This window comes from Natrix helvetica (assembly GCF_964273705.1).
Source record: "Natrix helvetica genome assembly, chromosome: 5".
Classification (NCBI taxonomy): Eukaryota; Metazoa; Chordata; class Lepidosauria; order Squamata; family Natricidae; genus Natrix; species Natrix helvetica.
The window spans coordinates 146,618,184-146,639,101 of record NC_138551.1 but is presented as its reverse complement, the minus strand read 5'-3'; the positions used below and the strand labels follow the sequence as shown (position 1 = coordinate 146,639,101).

Below are 20,918 nucleotides of genomic sequence, written 5' to 3'. Positions count from 1 at the left end.
GCTCTAGCAATAAGCTGCGAAAACAAAAATGCACTTGACTCACTTGCAGTGACGAATGTGCTGCAATATCAGTAATTATCTCTCTCAGCTGCCCCATTGCAGTCTTCATGACCATGGTCGATTCCCCTGTGGTGGTTACACAGAACAGACATTGCAAAGGATGATTTGCACATGCAAATTAACACCATTTGGAAGGAAATAGGATGCACCTGTCACAGATCAGTCGCAAAAGGTCAGGTGCCCCCTTTTCTACCTAAAACACCCAAGTATTATGTGCCTTGCTTCCAGAATATAATTTTGGGTTAACTAAATATAGAATAGGAAGCAGCACAATGAACAAAGTTAGCGACCGGCGAGCGAGCGCCCGATTTCTTCCCCCTCCGCGTAACGCAAAGAAAACGTGACGCGCATTGCAAACCCCGAGCCCATTTCCGGGTTTCATTCATTCATTGATGCGCGGACCGACTTTCCCTCCGCCCCGATAGGGGAGGCGGCTCCGACGAAGGATGGGCCGAAGGTGAGCCGATCTCAGGCCCTCCTCCTCTTTGCTGCGGGCGCCTCGGCCAGCCCACTTCCCCGTGGGCAAAAGAGAGAGAGAGAGGCCGGCCTACGCCGCCTTTAAAGGGCGAGGCACCCCTAGCCGCGTCCTCTCCGTGGTGGGCCGGCCCAGACCGAGAGAAGCCTCTCCCGCGAAGAGCAGTTTTTTTTCCTCTCTCCTGCCTGCCGTCCGTCGTCATGGCCGAGTAAGTCGCGCTCGTTTCGCCCAGCCTCGGAGGTCTTTGATGGTGGTGGTAGTGAGAGCGAGGACCCCCTCCCATCTCCCCAGACATGCGCAGAAACACCACCTCCGCGAGCCGGGTACCAAGCCGGCGGGGCGGGGGCTTGCATGGCTCCCGAGGGGGGGGGAAAGAAGGCGTTGCGGCGCTCAGCACATGCCCAGTGACCCCACTCCCACCCCGTTGGACCCTTACAGGCGCTCGTGAGGCGAAAAGAACCGAGCGAAACAAAGGCCCCCGAGTTCCCTCAGTCGGACGCCAAAGGAAAAGGCGCTTCGTTGGGGTGGGGAGGGGGGTGTCAGAATCTCGTCCCCACCGACTGTCCCACCCGCTTTCTCCCTTCCAGAAAGAACCAGACAGGATGCGGGTATTGTAGCGTCTTATTGGGTCTGGAAGCCGGGCTCAGCCGGGGCGATGGAGACGAGGCTGCGGCCTGAGGGAGCGCGCCAAACTGCATGGGGGGGGGGGGTGTCCCTCGTTTTGCGTCCCCCTCCTAGGCAGCCAGTGCCGTCTTCGCCTCAGACCTGAGGTGGGCAGTATCTTCGCCAGTGATTCCACCTGCTTAGTTTCCCCGCTTTAGGCGGGCTACTTTGCCCCAGACTTCTGGGGGTGAGCAGTGACTTTCTCCTCAGCGACTTCGCCTGCTTTGTTCCTTCTTCTTTCTCCCTCCTTCCTTCCGCAGCTCCTTTCCCCGATGCTCTAAGCCTGGTTTCGGCTGGGGTCCCCCCTTATATACCATCCCCCCCCACCTCCGCTCTCACCTGATAGGTGGTTCAATTAGGGGCTCCTTTTATTGGCTCTTCCTCCAGCCTTTTCCCCCCCTGACAGTTTCCCATTGGCTGACAAAGCCAAACTTCAAATAGAATGGTTCTGTGTTGTTGTTTTTTTTAAAGTGAGGCAGAAACTGTCAAATTAATAAATTTACCTCAGGCCAATCCCCCCCCCCTTCTCAAGATTGCCATGATGGCCAAATCTTGGTTTAATTCAGGTTTGGCTGGGCTTGGGACATTTGTGGCTTCAGCCGGGATAGATGATCAACCATGGTTTGGTTAGGTTGGTGGTGTGGCCTGCTCAGCAAATTTAGTGAAGCTGAGAGGAAAAAAAATGTGGACAGGATTGACAAGAACGGAGAGGAACTGAGAAGGAAATTATTTCAGAGGAAACTGAGGTGGCCTATAATATGTAAAAAGCAAGGATCAAAGTAGAATCTTAACGTTTTCCTTACTTAAGAACATGATTTCAAATGGCCCCTTTTTTTCACAGAAAACAATGAAACTGTGGCACTCATTGCCACAAGGCATTGTAATGGCTGCTTCCTGGAATGGGTGGCCTCTGCCAGTTTGCAGATCAATTTTTCAACCGATCCTCCAGGGCCTCTGGATTAAATCAGTTTAACATTTCCCTGAGAGGGAAAGAAGAAAGTAGAGGAGCTAGGGTAGGCACAGGAAAGTTTCCTCACACGCAAATCATAATTTATTAGTTTTTCTGGAGCTCAGCTAATAGTTTACACCCTGCAAATAATCTCCTTCACTTCTGGGAAGTAAAGAATTTCTGCCTGCAATTTTTTTCCCCATCACTTCCTTGATCTCTGCAGCTGACTCAAGTTTAATTCTGGAGGGCTACACCACCACTGATTTTGACTCCAAATTGAGTGCCAGGGCTGAAGAGAGAGTAAAATAGGCTGGATTAAGAAATCCTATTTCCTTCCTGATTCTTCTTTGAGGCAAGAGGCTGTTGCAACCCATCTCCGCCTTCTGGGGATGTGAGCATTTAGCAAAGCCAATTTGCAACCTTCCTGAGTTTGAGCTGCTTCTTATGGGTATACTTTTTTTTTCCTGTGCACTCCAATTTCTGATGAAATTCAGTTGGTTTGACCTAGTGTGTTTTTTGCCCCCTCTTGTGCCTTGCAAACCATGATCTGTGGTTTTGGGTGATGCTCACATTGATGTGGGAAGCCTAAAGTGAGAAGCAATGCTTATAATCTATATATATAAAAGCCAAGTACCACTCACTCATCACAAAATCTCTAGAACCGTAAAGCCCACAAACTTGAAATTTGGCACGTATGTTCCTCTTGGTTTCTAGGTGCTCGCTAAGAAAAGATTTTTCAAAATGACCATCAGATCATTAGTATTTCTTATACCGTAATTAATATGCTCTGATGCTAAGAAGTTAGACATTCTACTCCCCCTCCCCACCTGAAACGAACTCTGTTCCAGCTGCCAGTTGCCTCACATTCCGTTACCTCAGTTCAAACTGGCAGATATTCCACTCCTGAGTGGAGTAGTCTGGGGCGCCTTACAGTACCAAACGTCAGTACCTCACCAAAATGTCTACGCCTTCCACCTGCTTCGAGACTCAAGGTGGCGGGAGTGATATTCCCTTATGTGTTTCAATCACCGACCACCACGGAGCCAATGAATTGTGAACCAAATTTCTCCTGCATAGCCCGATCACATAGTTTTGTTGCGAACCATGGGTATCCAGCTAGTATAATATATAATTGTAATATCCATATACAGTAGTGGCCAAAATTGTGGAAACCTTTTGGGAAAAGTGTATTTTTGAGATTTGATGGCTAACAACACCACATTTTTGGAGTAGTACCATAAAATGATGTATCAATAGAAAGATAATTTAATCAATAATGTAATGCAACAAAGTTTGTTCAATTACTGTATCTGTATTCTATGAAAAGTTATAGCCAAATAACCAGAAAAAGGAAGCACAACTTGCTTCATTTGATATCAGGTAGCTTTCCTTCATCTGATTGTAGCCAATGAGCATGAGTGTTTAGAGGGCCAATCAGGTATCATCTTGTTTCGGCAATGAGCCAATCAGATCACAGTAAGATTCAGTTATTGATGTCATGTATTGAAGCTGAGAAGAGGATATTTGTCAGTGTGTTATATGATCGATATCGAGTTGGTTAGGTTTTTTGTGTCCTTCCATTTAGTGAGCGTATAAAACGTAATAAAATTAAAGTAATGGTGCAAAGAGTCGACGGGTCGCCCAGAAAGCGATGTGAAATAGTATTATTAAGTGAACAAGTTATGAAGAAATTAGAAGAAAAATTGGTGGAAACTTAACCAAGGGTGGCATTTCTTAAGTTTTTGAAGAGGTATAAGGAGACTCAAGTCACTCCAAAACCACACTAGTAAAAGTAGAAAAAGGTGCACAACAGCAAGTGATGAGAGGAGAATTCAGAGACTGTGCATGCGTGACAGAAGAAAATCATCTGGGTGTATACAAGATGAAAGGGCGCAATGCAGTGAGAACTTGAGTGCAAAGACTGTTCAGCGCAGACTGCAGGAATTTGGCCTAAAATCTAGAATTCCAGGAAAAAAAGCTACTTTTATCTCTCAAAAAAAGGTTGAAAAGACTAAACTGGGCTTTAAATTATCTTTCCATTGATATATAATTTTACGGTACTACTCCCCCCCCCCCCAAAAAAAAGTGGTGTTATTAGCCATCAAACCTCAAAAATACACTTTTCCCAAAATATTTCCACAATTTTGGCTACTACTGTAAGATGGGCTGATGTGTCTTATCTGGGTGGCATACACTTTTTGGGCACCTTGCAGAAAGATAATGTATGAATAATTTGCTACTAATTCCAGTTTTGCTACTTTTGTAGCTGGCCTTACTTACTTTGAGTAACGTAAGGACATTTCCCAGGCTGACTGCCACAGAGGGATGAGATCTCTCTTTTTTTGGAACCAAATTTGCCATCTAACCATCATTTTTCTACGCTTCTTTTTTGCAGAGCAGATATTGCATTGATTGGCCTGGCAGTCATGGGTCAAAATCTCATCCTCAATATGAATGATCATGGTTTTGTGGTAAGTAAACTTTGAGTTGCCAAGATTCGGTGCAAAATGATTTGCGAGAGGCAGAAACTGGGCATCCCTCAGATCAGATGTCTGTGAGATACGGCTTCAATAACTTGGGATGATACATTCCACCACAGGCTGTTAATTATTTTATAAACATCCTCTTGTGTGTTAATTGTAGCTTTTCAATCTTGGTTTTAGGCATTTGATAGCATTGTTAGGGCCACGTTAAAGAATATAAGCTGTGAAAATCAATAATCGTTCTTCTATTGGCTTTATAATAAATAGGATACTATTTATTTACTATTTATACTAAGAAAAACAAAGAGGAAATCTTTAAAAAAGGATTTCTCTCATTCTCATGTCTTAGAAGATTTATCTGTAAAATGTAGCGTAACTCACTTCCTTGATCTCTCTCCTCAATCAGCTGAGCCTACAGTGTGATTGGGAAGCAGAGGGCATAAATCATGCTAAAAATAATAATTTTGTTTCCCTGTAACTAACTCATAAATAAATATAATTCAGCAAATGAGCAACAGGTTTTGCCAGGGGAAAGGGAAGACAGAAAATGTTGTAGCTCGCCAGCAGCCAGCAGAGCTGGCAGCAGATTTGAAGAGTGAGGAGGTTGGGGAGGAAGATGGGCCAGTCCTGGAGTCTGGGGAAGACTCTGATGAGGACTCTGTGTCGGAGGCAGAGAGGGGGCCAGGGCCATCGGACAGTTATCAGCTGCCTTCGGAGTCAGACATCAGTAAGGTAGACGAACAGTTGGAGCCTGTTCCCAGTGGGCGTATGCGCAGAGTGGCCAGACGAAGGGAACAGCTAAAGAACAGGGGTCGACTTGGGAGTGAGTCCACAAGTGGACAATGACTGGCCCCTCCCATAGGGAATAAAAGAGGGGCAAAAAGGGAGTGGAGTTTGCAGGAGACAATTAGTTCACTTAATTGGTTGGTGACTCTCCGAGGCTCCTGGCCAAGTTCTGCAGAGATCGGCCTGGCAACTCTCCAAGCCAGATAAGGTCTGTGACTGTAAATCCTCCCTCGAAAGACTTTGCTGGATGTGAATGAGTAGAATTCACAGTCAATTAATAAAAGGGTTTTTTGTCAGGACAAGGAGTTTGCTTCCTGCTCTTGGGAAGCTTCAGTCAGAACAGAGAAATGCAGTCAATCGTTTGGGAAAGATTTTCCTAGTCTCCAACAAGAAAGCAGGGAAAACATTTTTTTAAAATAATTGCATTTGTGAAGTTTCTGGTTTCTTCTCCAACCTCTTCTTCCTTTCCATTGCCCAGGTGTGTGCTTTTAACCGGACGGTCTCCAAGGTGGACGATTTCCTCGCAAACGAGGCCAAGGGCACGAAAGTGATTGGAGCTCACTCCTTAGAGGAAATGGTCTCAAAACTGAAAAAACCCCGTCGCGTCATGCTACTGGTCAAAGCCGGAAGCGCCGTGGATGACTTCATCAACAAACTGGTAAGGAAATCCCTCTGAGACGCCGGCTGCCTCTTTTAAAGCTGGGCTTGATAATACCTAGTAAATAAATAACCCTGTTTTCCCCAAAAATAAGACCTTCCTGGATAATAAGCCCAATCGGGCTTTGGAACCCATGCGCTAAAATAAGCCCTCCCCGAAAATATTGCAACACAGGAGCAGCCATGAGGTGACCACGCTCGCCTCCTCCTGCACCTCGAAAATAATAAGATCTCCCCGAAAATAAGGCCAAGTGCTTATTTCAGGGGGTCAAAAGAAAAGAAGACCCTGTCTTATTTTCGGGAAAACCCAGTAGGAACTATTTAGCAATGGCTGAATGAGGCTGTATGGACACCTTGGGACCAGCAATTGTGCCTCATTCTACATGTATTACAGCGTCTCCCTATTCTCTTAATGCTGCTCCCATTTCACAGGTGGTCCTCGACTTACGACCACAATTGAGCCCACAATTTCCATTGCTAAGCGCGGTATTTTTTTAAAAGCGAGTCTTGCCCCATGTTACGAGCTGCCTTGCCACAGTTCTTAAGCAAATCACTGCGGTTGTTAACTTAGTCACACATCTGTTCAGTGAATTGGACCTCCCCGTGGACTTTGCTTGTCAGAAGGTCGCAAAAGGGGATCGCGCGTTCTGACCTTGGCTTAACAGAATCACAAAACAGACTCATTGTCTAGGTTTAATCGCAACAACAGGCCTTATCAGTCCTTGGATAGTTGCCAGGCCGATAGCTTCCAAGGACAATGCTGTAGAATGAAGTACTTGGCAAGGAGTCACTGTGAGGCATGATAAACAAAACATTCATGCGAATAATCAAACTAATTATCTCCTGCAAACTCCACTCCCCTTTCGCTCCTCTTTTATTCCCTCTGGGAGGGGCCATTCATCGTCCACCTGTGGCCTCACTCCCAAGTCACCCCTTGTTCCTCAGCTGTTCCCTTCGTCTGGAAACTCTGCGCATGCGGACATTGGGAACAGGCTCCAGCTGTTCTTCTGCCCCACTGATTTCCAACTCAGACCTTGATCAGGCTTGAGAACTGCCAGGCCGATATCTTCCAAACGCCATGCTGTAGCAGCAACTACTTGGCAAGAAGTCAGGAACAGATCTTCACCCTAATGAATTGAACTCATGGTCTCCTGCAAACTCCCCTCCCCTTTCGCTCCTCTTTTATTCCCTATGGGAGGGGCCATTCATCCATCTGTGCCTTTACTCCAGAGTCAACCCTTGTTCCTTAGCTGTTCCCTTCTGCTGGCAGCTCTGCGCATGCTCACACTGGGAACAGGCTGCAGCTGTTCTTGTGCCTCACTGATGTCTGACTCCGAAGGCAGCTGATCACTGGCGTACGGCTCTGGCCTCCTCTCTGCCTCCGACACAGAGCCCTCATCAGAGCCTTCCCCAGACTCCAGGACTGACCCATGTTCCTCCCCAACCTCCTCACTGTATGAGTCTTTCGTCAGCTCTGCTGCCTGCTGGTGGGCCACAACATCACATGACTTGGTCTTCTTAGCTGATCCACAACCCCCACCCACCCCCTTGTGTTTTCAGGTGCCGCTGCTTTCTCGCGGGGATATCATTATCGATGGAGGAAATTCGGAATACAGAGACACCACGGTAGGTCTCTGCTAGTCAATTCTTCTTCCGTGAATTTTAAGTGTGTGTGTGTGGAGGTGGGGAGGGGGACTTCTCAGAAATGATCCTGTGTTCTGGGCTCATCTCACTTGAAAAACATTGAATTGTTTAGAATCTTCTTTTGTTGAACAGCTTTTTGAGGCCCGCCTCCGCTAAGCCAAGCTCAGGAAATTCAAGATACGCTTGGCATTTCAGCTGCTATTTTTTCTTTTTTTATATATATAGAAAAGTTCCTTTTCCTTAAGCCGAACAAACGTCCAGGGAGACTGGGAGTTGAGCAGGATCTCAGCCGTCTTTCCCCAGTTCAGAAAGAAAGTTTATAAAGAGAAGCGACTGGACTTTCCGGTTTTTCTTTGAAGACGTTTCGCTTCTCTTTGAAGACGTTTCGCTTCTCTTTGAAGACGTTTCGCTTCTCTTTGAAGACGTTTCGCTTCTCTTTGAAGACGTTTCGCTTCTCTTTGAAGACGTTTCGCTTCTCTTTGAAGACGTTTCGCTTCTCTTTGAAGACGTTTCGCTTCTCTTTGAAGACGTTTCGCTTCTCTTTGAAGACGTTTCGCTTCTTTGAAGACGTTTCGCTTCTCATCCAAGAACCCCCCAGATATCAGGATAACGAAGGATCTCCGCTCCTTCCGCACGAAACTCAAGACCCGAGTCCCTTCGCGGAGAGGGCGCGACTGATAAATTGAATCAAATAAAGCTTCTTCAGCTAAACGTCTTCAAAGAAAAAACAGAAAGTCCAGAACTGAAGAAGCTTCTTGGATGAGAAGCGAAACGTCTTCAAAGAAAAAACCAGAAAATCCAGTTGCCTCTTGGGAAAAAAAATAGTACCTTTGAGACAACCATGACCTGGAGCACTGAGAATCTCCGTAGACATTTATAAGGAGAAATGCTTTATTCCGAATTCTAAAAAATTATTTCCTCCTTACAATCCTCTTTTTCTCATTTTCTCTGCCCCTTTTTTCCTTCCCCTTTAGAGACGCTGCAAGGAACTCAAGGAAAAGGGCATCCTGTTTGTGGGGAGCGGCGTAAGTGGGGGTGAAGAAGGAGCCCGATACGGACCCTCTCTTATGCCAGGGGGAGCAAAGGAAGCCTGGTACGTATTTCAGACGGTTGCCATAACCATTCCCTCATCCTTTATTTTAAGGCTGCTAGGAATTTTAGAGGCTGGCGGGAATTGAGTTAAGATACGCTGATGACATAGTTCTGCTTGCTGGTAAGCATGAAGACCTTCAACTCCTCATCCACAGAGTCTCGGAAATATCTGAAAAATATGGCTGGAAGTTTAACACCTCAAAAACCAAGATCGTGGTCGTCAGCAAACAACCCATTAATTTACCACCGATAACTTCGGAAGGAATACCCACTAGAAAAAGTTGAAAGGATCACGTACCTCGGTTCTAATTTACATGAAAGCTGGGACGTGACCGGTGAAGTAAAGACAAGGATAGAGAAAGCTCAAACAGCATTCTTCAAAATGAAAAAGGATCTGCAGTCACGACATAAGCCTGAGATTGAAAATCAGGCTTGTCAGATGCTACATCTTTTCTACCCTGCTCTACGGAAGGGAGAGTTGGTGATCTCTGACAGAAGGCCACTTGAAGAGACTCAAAGCATCTGAAAGGTGGATTGACGGGCGGATGTTACGTATAAGCTAGGTTGACAAAATTACAAATGAAGAGGTGGATAGGCCGCCTGGGAAAGCCAAGAGAAATCATCAAAACCATAAAAAAGCAAGAGTTAGAATATTTTGGACATGTGATGCGACACCCGGAAAAATACGGCATCCTTTGCTTAATCGTCCAGGGAAAGATTGAAGGCAAAGGAGGTCCAGGAAGAAGAAGGACATCATGGCTTCTGTCCTGAGCGAGGCTTCCCAAGAGCCTGAAGCAAACTCCTGGTCCCCCCAAAAACCCCTTTTATTAATTTAATGTGAATTCTGCTCATTCACATCCAGCAAAGTCTTTCAAGGGAGGATTTACGGTCACAGACCTTATCTGGCTTGGAGAGCTGCCAGGCCGATACCTGCAAAACTTGGCAAGGAGTCTCGGAGAGTCAGTAACCAATGAAGCGGAGCTAATTGTCTCCTGCAAACTCCACTCCCCTTTTGCTCCTCTTTTATGTCCTCTGGGAGGGGCCATTCATCGTCCCCCTGTGACCTTCCTCTCAAGTCGACCCCTGTTCTTTAGCTGTTCCCTTCGCCTAGCAAGTCTGTGCATATGCACACACTGGGAACAGGCTCCAGCTGTTCTTCTGCCTCACTGATGTCTGACTCTGAAGGCAGCTGATAACTGTCGGATGGCTCTGGCCCCCTCTCTGCCTCCAACGAGAGCTCTCATCAGAGCCTTCCCCAGACCCCAGGACTGGTCCATTTTCCTCCCCAACCTCCTCACTGTCTGAATCTGTTGACAGCTCTGCTGACCCCTGGCGGGCTACAACAGCTTCAAAATCTAAGGGCCTAGTTTGGACAAAACTCAGCAGCACTTTTTTGTGCAGCTGTTGATAAAAATAGGATCGCCAACATGATTGCCGACATCCGATGACAGATATGGCACAAGAAGGAGAAGGAGTTGAGTGCGTTTTGCTAACCCCCGTCCCTGCTTTCTTCCTTTGCAGGCCTCACATCAAGACAATATTTCAGAGCATCGCAGCCAAAGTAGGGACAGGAGAGCCATGCTGTGACTGGGTGAGTCTTTCTACTGAAGCCCTTCAAATTTTATACGGGTTGTCCTCGACTTACAGGCACTGTTGAGCCCAGAATTTTTCTGGCTAAGTGGGGCAGTTAAGTGAGCTTTGCTCCATTTTATCACCCCTTTTTTTTTTGCCATCGTTGTTAAGCCAATCACTGCTAAGCCAATCTGGCTCCCCTCCATTGACTTTGCTTGTTGGTTAGAGTGCGGTACTGCAGGCTGCTTCTGCTGACTGACTGCAATTTGACAGTTCAAATCTCACCAGGCTCAAGGTTGACTCAGCCTTTTGTCCTTCCGAAATGGGTAAAATGAGGACCCAGATTGTTGGGGACAAATGGCTGACTCTGTAAACCGCTTAGAGAGGGCTGTAAAACACTTTGAAGCAGTATATAAGTCTATGTGCCCTCCCTTCCTTCCTTCCTTCCTTCCTTCCTTCCTTCCTTCCTTCCTTCCTTCCTTCCTTCCCTCCCTCCCTCCCTCCCTCCCAGTGGTTAGCATGCAGTATTGCAGGCTAATTCTGCCCACTGCCAGCAGTTCAATCCTAACCGTCTCAAGGCTGACTCAGCCTTCCGTCCTTCCAAGGTGGGTAAAATGAGGACCTAGATTGTTGGGGACAAATGGCTGACTCTGTAAACCACTTAAAGAGGGCTGTAAAACACTGTGAAGCGATATATAAGTCCATGTGCTATAGGTTCCCTTCCTTCCTTCCTTCCTTCATGCATTGTTGTAGGCTAATTCTGCCCACTGCCGGGAGCTTGATCCTGACTGTCTCAAAGTTGACTCAGCCTTCCTTCCGAGGTGGGTGAAATGAGGACCCAGATTGTTGGGGGCAATAGGCTGACTCTGTAAACCGCTTTGAGAGGGCTGCAAAGCCATGTGAAGCGGTATATAAGTCTTAAGTGCTATTGCTTGCTTGCTTGCTTGCTTGCTTGCTTGCTTGCTTGCTTGCTTGCTTGCTCGCTCCCTCCCTCCCTTCCTTCCTTCCTTCCTTCCTTCCTGCTAGAATGCATTCTTGCAGGCTAATTCTGCCCCCAGCCAGGAGTTCGATCCTGACTGGCTCAAGGTTGACTCAGCCTTCCATCCTTCCAAGGTCGGTAAAACGACCCAGATTGTCGGGGGCAAGAGGCTGACTCTGTAAACCGCTTTGAGAGGGCTGTAAAAGCACTGTAAAGCGGTCTATAAGTCTAAGGGCTAGTGTTATTGCTGCTTCTGTTTTTCTTTCAGCTGGGTTGCATTTTTGCAAGATGGAGATACCGGCAGAAAGAGATTCAAGTTTGAGCACCAGCCACACACTGGTGTGACTTTATGGTCTCAAGAGTTGATCCATTTCTTAAACTTGCATCTTCTTCAAGAGCAGGTCCTGAAGCGGATGAAAAATTACGATGCCCTCTGACGCGCTTCCTTCCTCATTGTGTCCAACAGGTGGGAGATGAAGGGGCTGGACATTTCGTGAAGATGGTACATAATGGGATTGAGTACGGTGACATGCAGCTGATCTGCGAGGCTTACCACCTGATGAAAGATGTGCTGGCCATGGACCACGACGAGATGTCCAAGGTGGGTCAGAGACGCAGTTGGGAACGGAACAAGGAGGGGGTTGTAAAGTCTAAATCAGCGGTCACCAACTGGTGGTCCACGAGAAAATTTTGGGGGGTCCGCAGAAAAATTATTTGCATTTTTTATATTGCACTAAATCAGGGGTCCTCAAACTACGGCCCCTGGGGCGGATACGTGCAATGAACGCTTGTGTTGCTGCAGAGAGTCTCCCCCTTCGGGGTCTTTTTGTGTGGGTTGAAGGGGGGCAGAAATTCCGACTTGGGGTCTGCTTCGGCCTCCTGGTGCGGGACTTTGGGCGAAGGCTGGAGGGAAGAGCCGCTGGTGGAGAAGAGCCGGAGGGCCTCGTTCCAGTGGGGCTGCATCACGGCCTGGAACTGGCTGACCATCTCAGCCTGCTGAGCCTCCAGGAAGAGAGGGAGAAGGAAGGGAGGAAGGAAGGAAGAAGGAGGGAGGGAGAAGGAAGGAAGGGAAGAGAAAGGAGAAGGAAGGGAGGGAGAAGAAAGGAAGGAGGAGGGAGGGTGAGTGAAGGAAGGAAGGAGAAGGGAGGGAAGGAGAAGGAAGGAGAGGAAGGGAGGGAGGGAGAAGGAGGGAGGAAGAAAGGAAGGAGAAGGGAGGGAGGGAGAGAGAAGGAAGGAAGGAAGGAAGAGAGGGAGATGGAAGGGAAAGAAGGAAGGAAGAAGAGGGAGGGAGAAGGAAGGGAGGAAGGAAGGAAGGAGGAAGAAAGGAGGGAGGGGGAAGGAAGGAGAAGGAAGGCAGTAAGGAAAGAAGGAAATATTGTACATGATCATAGACCAGCATGTAACAGAATAACAGAGTTAGAAGGGACCTTGGAGATCTTCTTTTCCAACCCCTATCCCCGCCCCGTGTTTCTACAATAGATTAATTGATTGATCATGGCCACATGTTATCCTTAGATATCTCTTCTAAATTGGGTAACGTACTTCCCAGAAACTTAACTGTTGATGGACGAGGGTTTCCTTAGGCCCGCCAAATGCAGGACTGACTCCACCCCACCCCACCCCCTCTTTCGTTCCCAGGTGTTCCAGGAGTGGAATAAGACCGAGCTGGATTCCTTCCTGATCGAAATCACAGCTGACATCTTGAAATTCCGCGACGCCGACGGAAAACACTTGCTTCCTAAAATCAGGGACAGCGCCGGGCAGAAAGGAACGGGAAAATGGACAGCGATTTCTGCTTTGGAATACGGTGTTCCCGTTACTCTCATAGGTAAACGTAACCTTGGCTGCGTGTTTGCTCTTTTGCAGTTAAGGGAATGAGATTGTCCTATAAACTTTTAAACCTTCCTCTGATTAATACTGCGTCCTTCTTTCCTTTTTGGAACAAAGCCAATTTTTGGGGGGGGAGCTTTATTTAGTTTCTTTTCTCCAACCCTCATTAAAATATTTCCAAAATTATTCTAGTCTGTTTGAGAAGGGTAAGCTGCATTTGGCAGAGGCTGGGCTGCCAAAAAGGAGAATTTCTATTGTTTTTTTTTCACCTGTTATCAGCATGACTTGCAAGTTCCCGAAAGATGATGATTCATTCTTCCTCAGCAAAATAGCGGTTTGCTGGCATGGAGGAAATTAATGTGCCTGACGCAAAGAACATAAATCTGCAGGGTTTTTTTGTACTTTTTTGATTTAGGGAGATGGAAGGACACTGTTCTGATCAAGGCTTCTCAAGAGGATGAAGCCAACTCCTGGTCCCGACAAAAACCCTTTTTATTAATTGACTGTAAATTCTACTCATTCACACCCAGCAAAGTCTTTCAAGGGAGGATTTACGGTCACAGACCTTATCTGGCTTGGAGAGCTGCCAGGCCAATATCTGCAGAACATGGCAAGGAGTCTCCAAAGAGTCACGAACCAATGAAGCAAACTAATCCTGCAAACTCCACTCCCCTTTCGCTCTTCTTTTATGTCCTCTGGGAGGGGCCATTCATCGTCTACCTGTGGCCTTATTCCTAAGTCGACCCCTGTTCTTTAGCTGTTCCCTTCATCTGGCCACTCTGCGCATGCACACACTGGGAACAGGCTCCAGCTGTTCCTCTGCCTCACTGATGTCTGATTCCAAAGGCAGCTGATAACTGGCATACGGCCCTGGCCCCATCTCTGCCTCTGACACAGAGCCCTCATCAGAGCCTTCCCCAGACTCCAGGACTGGCCCAGGTTCCTCCCCAACCTCCTCACTGTCTGAATCTGCTGCCAGCTCTGCTGATGGGCCATAACAGACACGTTTAAGCATTGGGTCCTGAATGGATCCCTTACATCAGGGGTGTCCAAACTTTTTGCAAGGAGGGCCCAATTTGGTGAGGTGAAAATGTGTGGGGCCGATCATTCAGCCTGACATTCTTTGAACCCTTAACATTAAACGCGAATTGACTACCGTATTTTTCGGAGTATAAGACGCACCAAGATTTTGAAGAGGCAAATTAAAAAAAAAGTTTTTGCACTCTCCCCAAAACGGCCCATTTTTCACGAAAATGGGCCTTTTTTTTAAAGGGCATGAATAGCCTTTAAGAGGCTTCTAGAGTGCTCCTGGGGGCTAGGGGGGGCAAAGTTGAGCAAAAAACGGCCCATTTTTTGCTCATTTATGCCCTCCACAGCCCCCAGGAGCACTCTGAAAACCTCCTAAAGGCTATGCACAGCCATTTTGGTGAAGGGGGCAGAGTTTTGGGAGGCAAAAAAATGCTGTATTCAGTATATAAGATGCACCCAGATTTTTAGCCTCTTTTTTGAGGGGAAAAAGATGCATCTTTATACTTCGAAAAATACGGTATTTTATGAAAGACTAAACAAATAACTCCAGTGGGGAGAAGAGGCTGCGGGCCGCTTGCAATTTGAAAAAGGGCCGCATTTGGCCCCCGGGCCGCACTTTGGACATGCCTGCCTTACATGGATGCACCACAGTGAGAGGGAATCGTAAATGATCACATGCTTGAAAGGCTAAGTCGACGAAAGCTAACCAAATTGAAAAAATAGCTGAGCTTAATCTGGAAGAGCCGGCTTAGGTTTTAAATGACGTGGTTGAGCCTTTGGTGTAAACCTGTTTGATACCGGTTTAGTGGAAGATAATTTGGAGGCGAGTGGGAAGGAGGAGTGCACAAGCTAGATCCCACACATTTACAGTGTCGCTCCCTGCTGCTCCTCTCCAGCTGTGCAGCCTGGTTCCTAACAGGCCACAAACCGGTACCGATCCGTGACACAATGGTTGAGGATCCCTGCTGTAAACACTCTTTTTGTGTGTATATTTTAACTGGAGGTTGTTGTTGTTGTTGTTGTTGTTGTTGTTATTATTATTATTATTATTATTATTATTATTATTATTCCAAGTTTATAGGAAAGATTAAGTTAGGTTTTATTTCCCTTTTGCTGCAACAACATAGCTGCAAATGAAGCTGAAAAAGTTTTTAGCAAGAAAGCACATTTGTTATTGTTTGCAACTTGATTATCCGTTCTCAGTTGTATTTCCAATGTCTTCTCGTGCTTTTCCTTAGTAGAGTCCATCGAGTTGCTTTTGAAATGCGGCTCTGTTCCGTTTGATGCACACGACGGAGTTTTGGCCTTTTAACTTGGAGCGGTCAGGAATAATTTGGGGTTGTTGTTTTTTTTTCCTTTCAAAAAGGAGAGGCTGTTTTTGCCCGGTGTTTGTCTTCGCTCAAGGACGAAAGGGTGCAAGCCAGCAAACTTTTGAGTGGTCCCAAAGCACAGTCGTTCAGTGGGAATAAGGCAGCGTTTCTGGAGGACATTCGTAAAGTGAGTGTGCGGTTTTTCCTGTCAGCGGGCCTGATCCCTTCGTCGGAGCTTTGGTATTTTATGAAAGTGATCGTAAGAGGGGCTTGGGCTCGAAAAAAACCCAGACCAGCCTCCCTCGATGTAGCTCTCTCTCTCTCCATAACTCATTGATTCCATAATTTGTAGAAAATAATCTCAGTCGCAAAACTCTGGAGGACCACATGGTGGCGGTAATTAGAGGTTTCTGCAGTTCTCTGCTGCCATCTAGTGGTAGACTGAAGTAAGGATTATCATCTTAAATATCTGAAGGGCATCATTGAGGAAAGATGGTCTGTGGCTCCGCAAGATGTTTTGTTTTATAGGACAAACTCTTTTATGATCTGAAGATACCCCAGACCTAATTTTTGGCTCAGGTCCTTCCTAAATCCTGGTTTGCCATCACTCCGGATCGGTGATGGCTAACCTTTTTGTCGTCGCGTGCCGAAAGTGCGCGAAAGCATGTGACACCCATAATACAATGCATGGGCGCCCTTCCCCGTGCGCCCCCGCAGATGCACTCCGCCCGTGCACGCACAACCCCCTGTGACCTTCATATGCTCACCCGCCTTGTGCGTGCACCCCCCCACACCCATTTTTGGCTTCCAGATTGATGCAGGAGGCTTTCCAGGTCCAAAATAGGGTGAGGCCCCGCACCCCACCCCAAAACGGGACGTGCACTGTGCGAGGACAAAAATGCAATGTGAGCGCCCCTCCCAGCACATGCACATGTACGTCCCCTACATACATGCTGCTCCCCCATGCATGTACAGCAGAGACCCAAAGACCAGCTGGAGGTGCGTGTGCATGCATGGCGAAGCTGGGCTGGGGCAATGGCTGGCATGCCATAGGTTCGCCATCACGACTCTGAATCATAAGGTGGCTACTTTGTGTGTGTGGGGGGGATTTATTCAGCATAATTTGTGAATTAATTATTTCTTAGTAAGATGTGCAAGGCGTTCCTTGACGGCTTGCTTTGCAAACGGTAGTTACAATCAGAATCAAAGTTCTTATTTTGGTGATGGATCATGATGGTCTTAAAAGTCATCCTGGTTAATATTGTGCGCGCATGCACCCCCCCACCCATTTTTGGCATTCTCTTAACTTTGTGTTCCTTCATATAGGCCCTCTATGCCTCCAAGATCATTTCCTACGCCCAGGGCTTCATGTTACTGAGACAAGCCGCCAAGGAGTTTGGCTGGACCCTAAATTACGGCGGGATCGCATTGATGTGGCGTGGAGGTTGCATCATCAGGAGGTAAGGCAGAAACAGGAAACCGATTGGAAAAGCTCTGAGTACAACACAGACTAACCATGCCGGTCAAATATTCTGGAAATATTGTCAAAATGGTGCCAACACCATTCCACAAGGGTTAAAGAAAAGCAAAGAGTTGCCATGTGCGAATAGGCAACAGTGTAAATTTTCCAAATAGATAAAGATAAAGGTAGAAGAGGGCCAGATTAAGATAGCAAAAGTTCCTTTCCTGAAAATCTCTGCTTTCAAAATTCTAAATCCTTTTGTTGTTGTTAATTATGAAGTCGTGTCCGACCCATCGCAACCCCATGGACAATGTTCCTCCAGGCCTTCCTGTCCACTACCATCCTCTGGAGTCCATTTAAACTCATGCCGACTGCTTCGATGACTCCATCCAGCCACCTCATTCTCTGTCATTCCCTTTTTCTTTTGCCCTTCATCGTTCCCAGCATGAGGCTCTTCTCCAGGGAGTCCTTCTTCCTTCTCATTAGGTGGACAAAGTATCTGAGTTTCCTCTTCAGGATCTGGCCTTCTAAAGAGCAGTCAGGGTGGATCTCTTCTAGGACTGATTGGTTGGATGGCCTTGCAGTCCAAGGGACTCACAGGAGTCTTCTCCAGCACCAGAGTTCAAAGGCTTCTATTCTTTGGCGCTCAGCCTTCCTTGTGGTCCAACTTTCTGTAAATCCTTACAGCTGTCAAAATATTCCTAACTTTGGATACTATTTACATCAGTTGAGACCCCAGAAAGGAATGTACAAATCCAGGAACAGATTTTATCATTATGTACACATTCGTTTCTTTTAAATTAGCGCAGCATTGTTCTCTACCTAGTCCTGACTAAGTTTGAATATGGGAAAATGTTTCTAGATCAATACAGAAGGGATTCTTCCTCATTCATGTTGGCACCAAATACCAACCAAATTAAATTCCTCATTGGTTTAAGATTCGGATGCTTCCACCTTAATTCATTTGAAGATTTCTTAATGGCTATTTTTTTATATCTCCTGGGCAGCGTTTTCTTGGGCAAAATCAAAGAAGCTTTTGACCGGACCCCCGACCTGCAAAATTTACTCCTAGATGTCTTTTTTAAGACGGCAGTGGAGGATTGTCAGGTGGGTAACTTTGCGAAGGTTTTTCTGGCTGGGAATCCTGGGACTTGAAATCCGCCCATCTTAAAAGAGATTGAAAAATAACAGCCTAGAAAGAGAGACCAAGAATTTACCCCCAAAATTCATTTTTCTGCAATTTTCTCTCTTTCAAAGGACTCATGGCGACGTACAATTAGCACTGGAGTTCAGATGGGAATCCCGATGCCCTGTTTCACCACAGCATTAGCATTTTATGATGGGTACAGACATGGAACTTTGCCCGCTAACCTGATTCAAGTGAGTAACTTATGCTTGGAGTCTGACGTTAAACTCATTTTGATTCCTAATTTTCTTCTCTTTCCCCCCCCCCCCCCCGTCCACAGCTTGTTGAATCCCAGCTTAACTCTGATTCTCACTACCCTCTTTCTCTGAAAATAAGACCTCCCCATATAATAAGCCCAATCAGGCTTTTGAGCGCATGTGCTAAAATAAGCCCTCCCCTAAAAAATTGCAACACAGCAGCAGCCAATGAGGTGACCACGCTCGCCGCCTCCTGCACCTCAAAAATAATAAGACCTCCCCGAAAATAAGGCCAAGTGCTTTTTTCGGGGGTCAAAATAAAATAAAGACCCTGTCTTATTTTCAGGGAAACACGGTAGAAGTGCAATTATATTTTGGGAAATCTTGTTTTCTTTGTTTGCAGTGAGTCTTTGTTATCCCAAAGAAAAGAGGGGTGGAAATGAAAAAGTAAAAGACAGAGTAGTACAGCATAGTAAATCTACAACCCCATTGGGAAAGCTGCATAAAGCATAAGTTCTGACCTAGGATTCCCAACATCGTGAAGCAAATTCCTCGTCCCGATAAAACCTCTTTTATTTAGGTTAAAGGGAATTCCCCTCCAGCCAAGTCCCGGCCGACAGTCTTTCAAGAGATTTCACAACTACAGACCTTGATCGGGCTTGGAAAACTGCCAGGCCGATATCTTCTAAACACCAAGCTGTAGAAGCAATTACTTGGCAAGAAGTCAGGAACAGATTTTCAACCCTAATGAATTGAACTAATTGTCTCCTGCAAACTCACCTCCCCTTTCACTCCTCTATATTCCCTATGGGAGGGGCCATTCACCGTCCACGTGTGCTTTTACTCCCGAGTCGACCTTTGTTCCTTTAGATGTTCCCTTCTCCTAGCAGCTCTGCACATGCGCACATCAGGAACAGGCTCCAGCTGTTCTTCTGCCCCACTGATTGACTCCGAAGGCAGCTGATAACTATCAGACGGCCTTGGCCCCGGCTCTGCCTCTGACATCAGAGCTTCCCCAGACTCCAGGACTGGCCCATGTCCCTCCCCAACCTCCTCACTGTCTGAGTCTGCCACCAGTTCCTCTGACCGCTGGTGAGCTACAACACCACAGAGCATCCTTCAGGTGTGGACTTCAATTCCCAGAATTCCTTAACCAACTAAGAATTCTGGGAATAGAAACCGACCTCTTGGAAGCCCCATGTGGTCAATTTTGGCTTGCAACAGTGGTTGTGTGAATGCACCCTTGACCAGTATTAGTTCTTTCGTCGTGAACGTCTCAGCCTCAAGTTGTCAACTCAAAATGTTGTGCGTTCTCTCTCTCTTAGGCTCAGCGGGATTATTTCGGTGCCCACACCTACGAATTGTTGTCAAAACCGGGCGAATTCGTTCACACCAACTGGACGGGGCACGGGGGCTCCGTCTCGTCTTCGTCCTACAACGCCTAGAGGACAGAGGCCCCATGAAAGCTGCATAGAAGGAGTCTCCGAACCTGTGGGCATTTCTCTTGATGTCCAGTTTTAGCTTTTATTTTATTCTATTTTTTTGGAAAGACAATTTTTTTAAGGCGTCTTAGGCAAAAGTCAGAATAAAGTGGATGGAATAAAATGAAATTCTGCAGAAATAAATGCTTGTTCCCAATTCATCTTCGCTCTTTTGTTCCCTGTGAGATTATAGCAGTTTGGAAGTAACCCTTGATCTACAGAAGCAAGAATTAAAGCTGGGCAAAGGGGCAGGGATGATGGGGTTTGCCCCTCCATCCCTGGCTGGCTTATTTATTAGCGTATCCGTTTATTAGTATATCAATTAGTGTATCTGATGCTGTTATCTGGTCTTCAGCCCCCAAATTGCCCTTTTATTCTCTTTCGTCTTGGAGTACAGTTCCCCTTTTATTGCCAGAGGTAGCCAAGAGTGATGGGGCACATATTGCTACCCGTATTTTGCTTGGATGTGACCGTCCAAGAAAAATTTAAAAAATAGGAATCAGGTTTCTTGAAAAAAATAATAATACTGATAACATTACTATTCCTAATAGTAACATGCTTCAAATATACAGGTTCCTCATCCAACATTTATTTTAAAAAACATACAAAATAATAAATAAATTAAAAAGAAAACAATCCCACAAAATAGCAGATTCTGGGCTACTAGATTTGCCTTCAGTTTTTCTATCTTCTTTTTGACTGTTCATCCTATTAAAAGGAATTATTTGGCTTTATTTAAGAGGGAGACTGGCAAAGACTACACTGGGAGCAAATTGGGGGGGGGGAATTAAGGAAAAGCAAATTTTATTTTATATTGTTTACTTCTGCATTCATATATATATACACCTTTATCCTTTGGATTTTACTTTATTTGCCATGCATTTTTATTCTTTACACTTTATTTCATTTACATTTTTAATTCTTTTTTTTATTTTACTTTACATCTTTTCGTAGTCTATACTCTTTTAGAGTATATTGCATCTTTTAGATGCAAGAAAATATAAAGGAGGAAAGTGTCTGTAAAAGGATAAAAAAAGAAAGTAAAGGAAAAGATTAAGAAAGG

The 20,918-nt window shown here is 46.1% G+C and overlaps 1 protein-coding gene across 1 annotated transcript; it reads left to right on the top strand.

Annotated features, from left to right (window-relative positions):
• The first annotated feature begins 546 nt into the window (after positions 1-546).
• On the top strand, positions 547-20,016 carry PGD (phosphogluconate dehydrogenase). Its single transcript, XM_081955510.1, has 13 exons — positions 547-743; positions 4,543-4,618; positions 5,895-6,074; positions 7,634-7,699; positions 8,692-8,810; positions 10,331-10,400; positions 11,827-11,961; positions 12,999-13,188; positions 15,586-15,716; positions 16,856-16,989; positions 17,999-18,098; positions 18,249-18,371; positions 19,700-20,016. Exons 1-13 carry the CDS (start codon positions 736-738, stop codon positions 19,817-19,819), a joined length of 1,452 nt encoding a protein of 483 aa, XP_081811636.1. The 5' UTR covers positions 547-735; the 3' UTR covers positions 19,820-20,016.
• The last annotated feature ends 902 nt before the right edge of the window (positions 20,017-20,918 follow it).

Bases quoted from the DNA above. Each gene is read 5' to 3' on its own strand.
- PGD (XM_081955510.1), top strand. The intron at 13,189-15,585 runs GTAAACGTAACC...CCTTTCAAAAAG, and splicing joins TGTTCCCGTTACTCTCATAG to GAGAGGCTGTTTTTGCCCGG. The intron at 18,372-19,699 runs GTGAGTAACTTA...TCTCTCTCTTAG, and splicing joins TGCCCGCTAACCTGATTCAA to GCTCAGCGGGATTATTTCGG.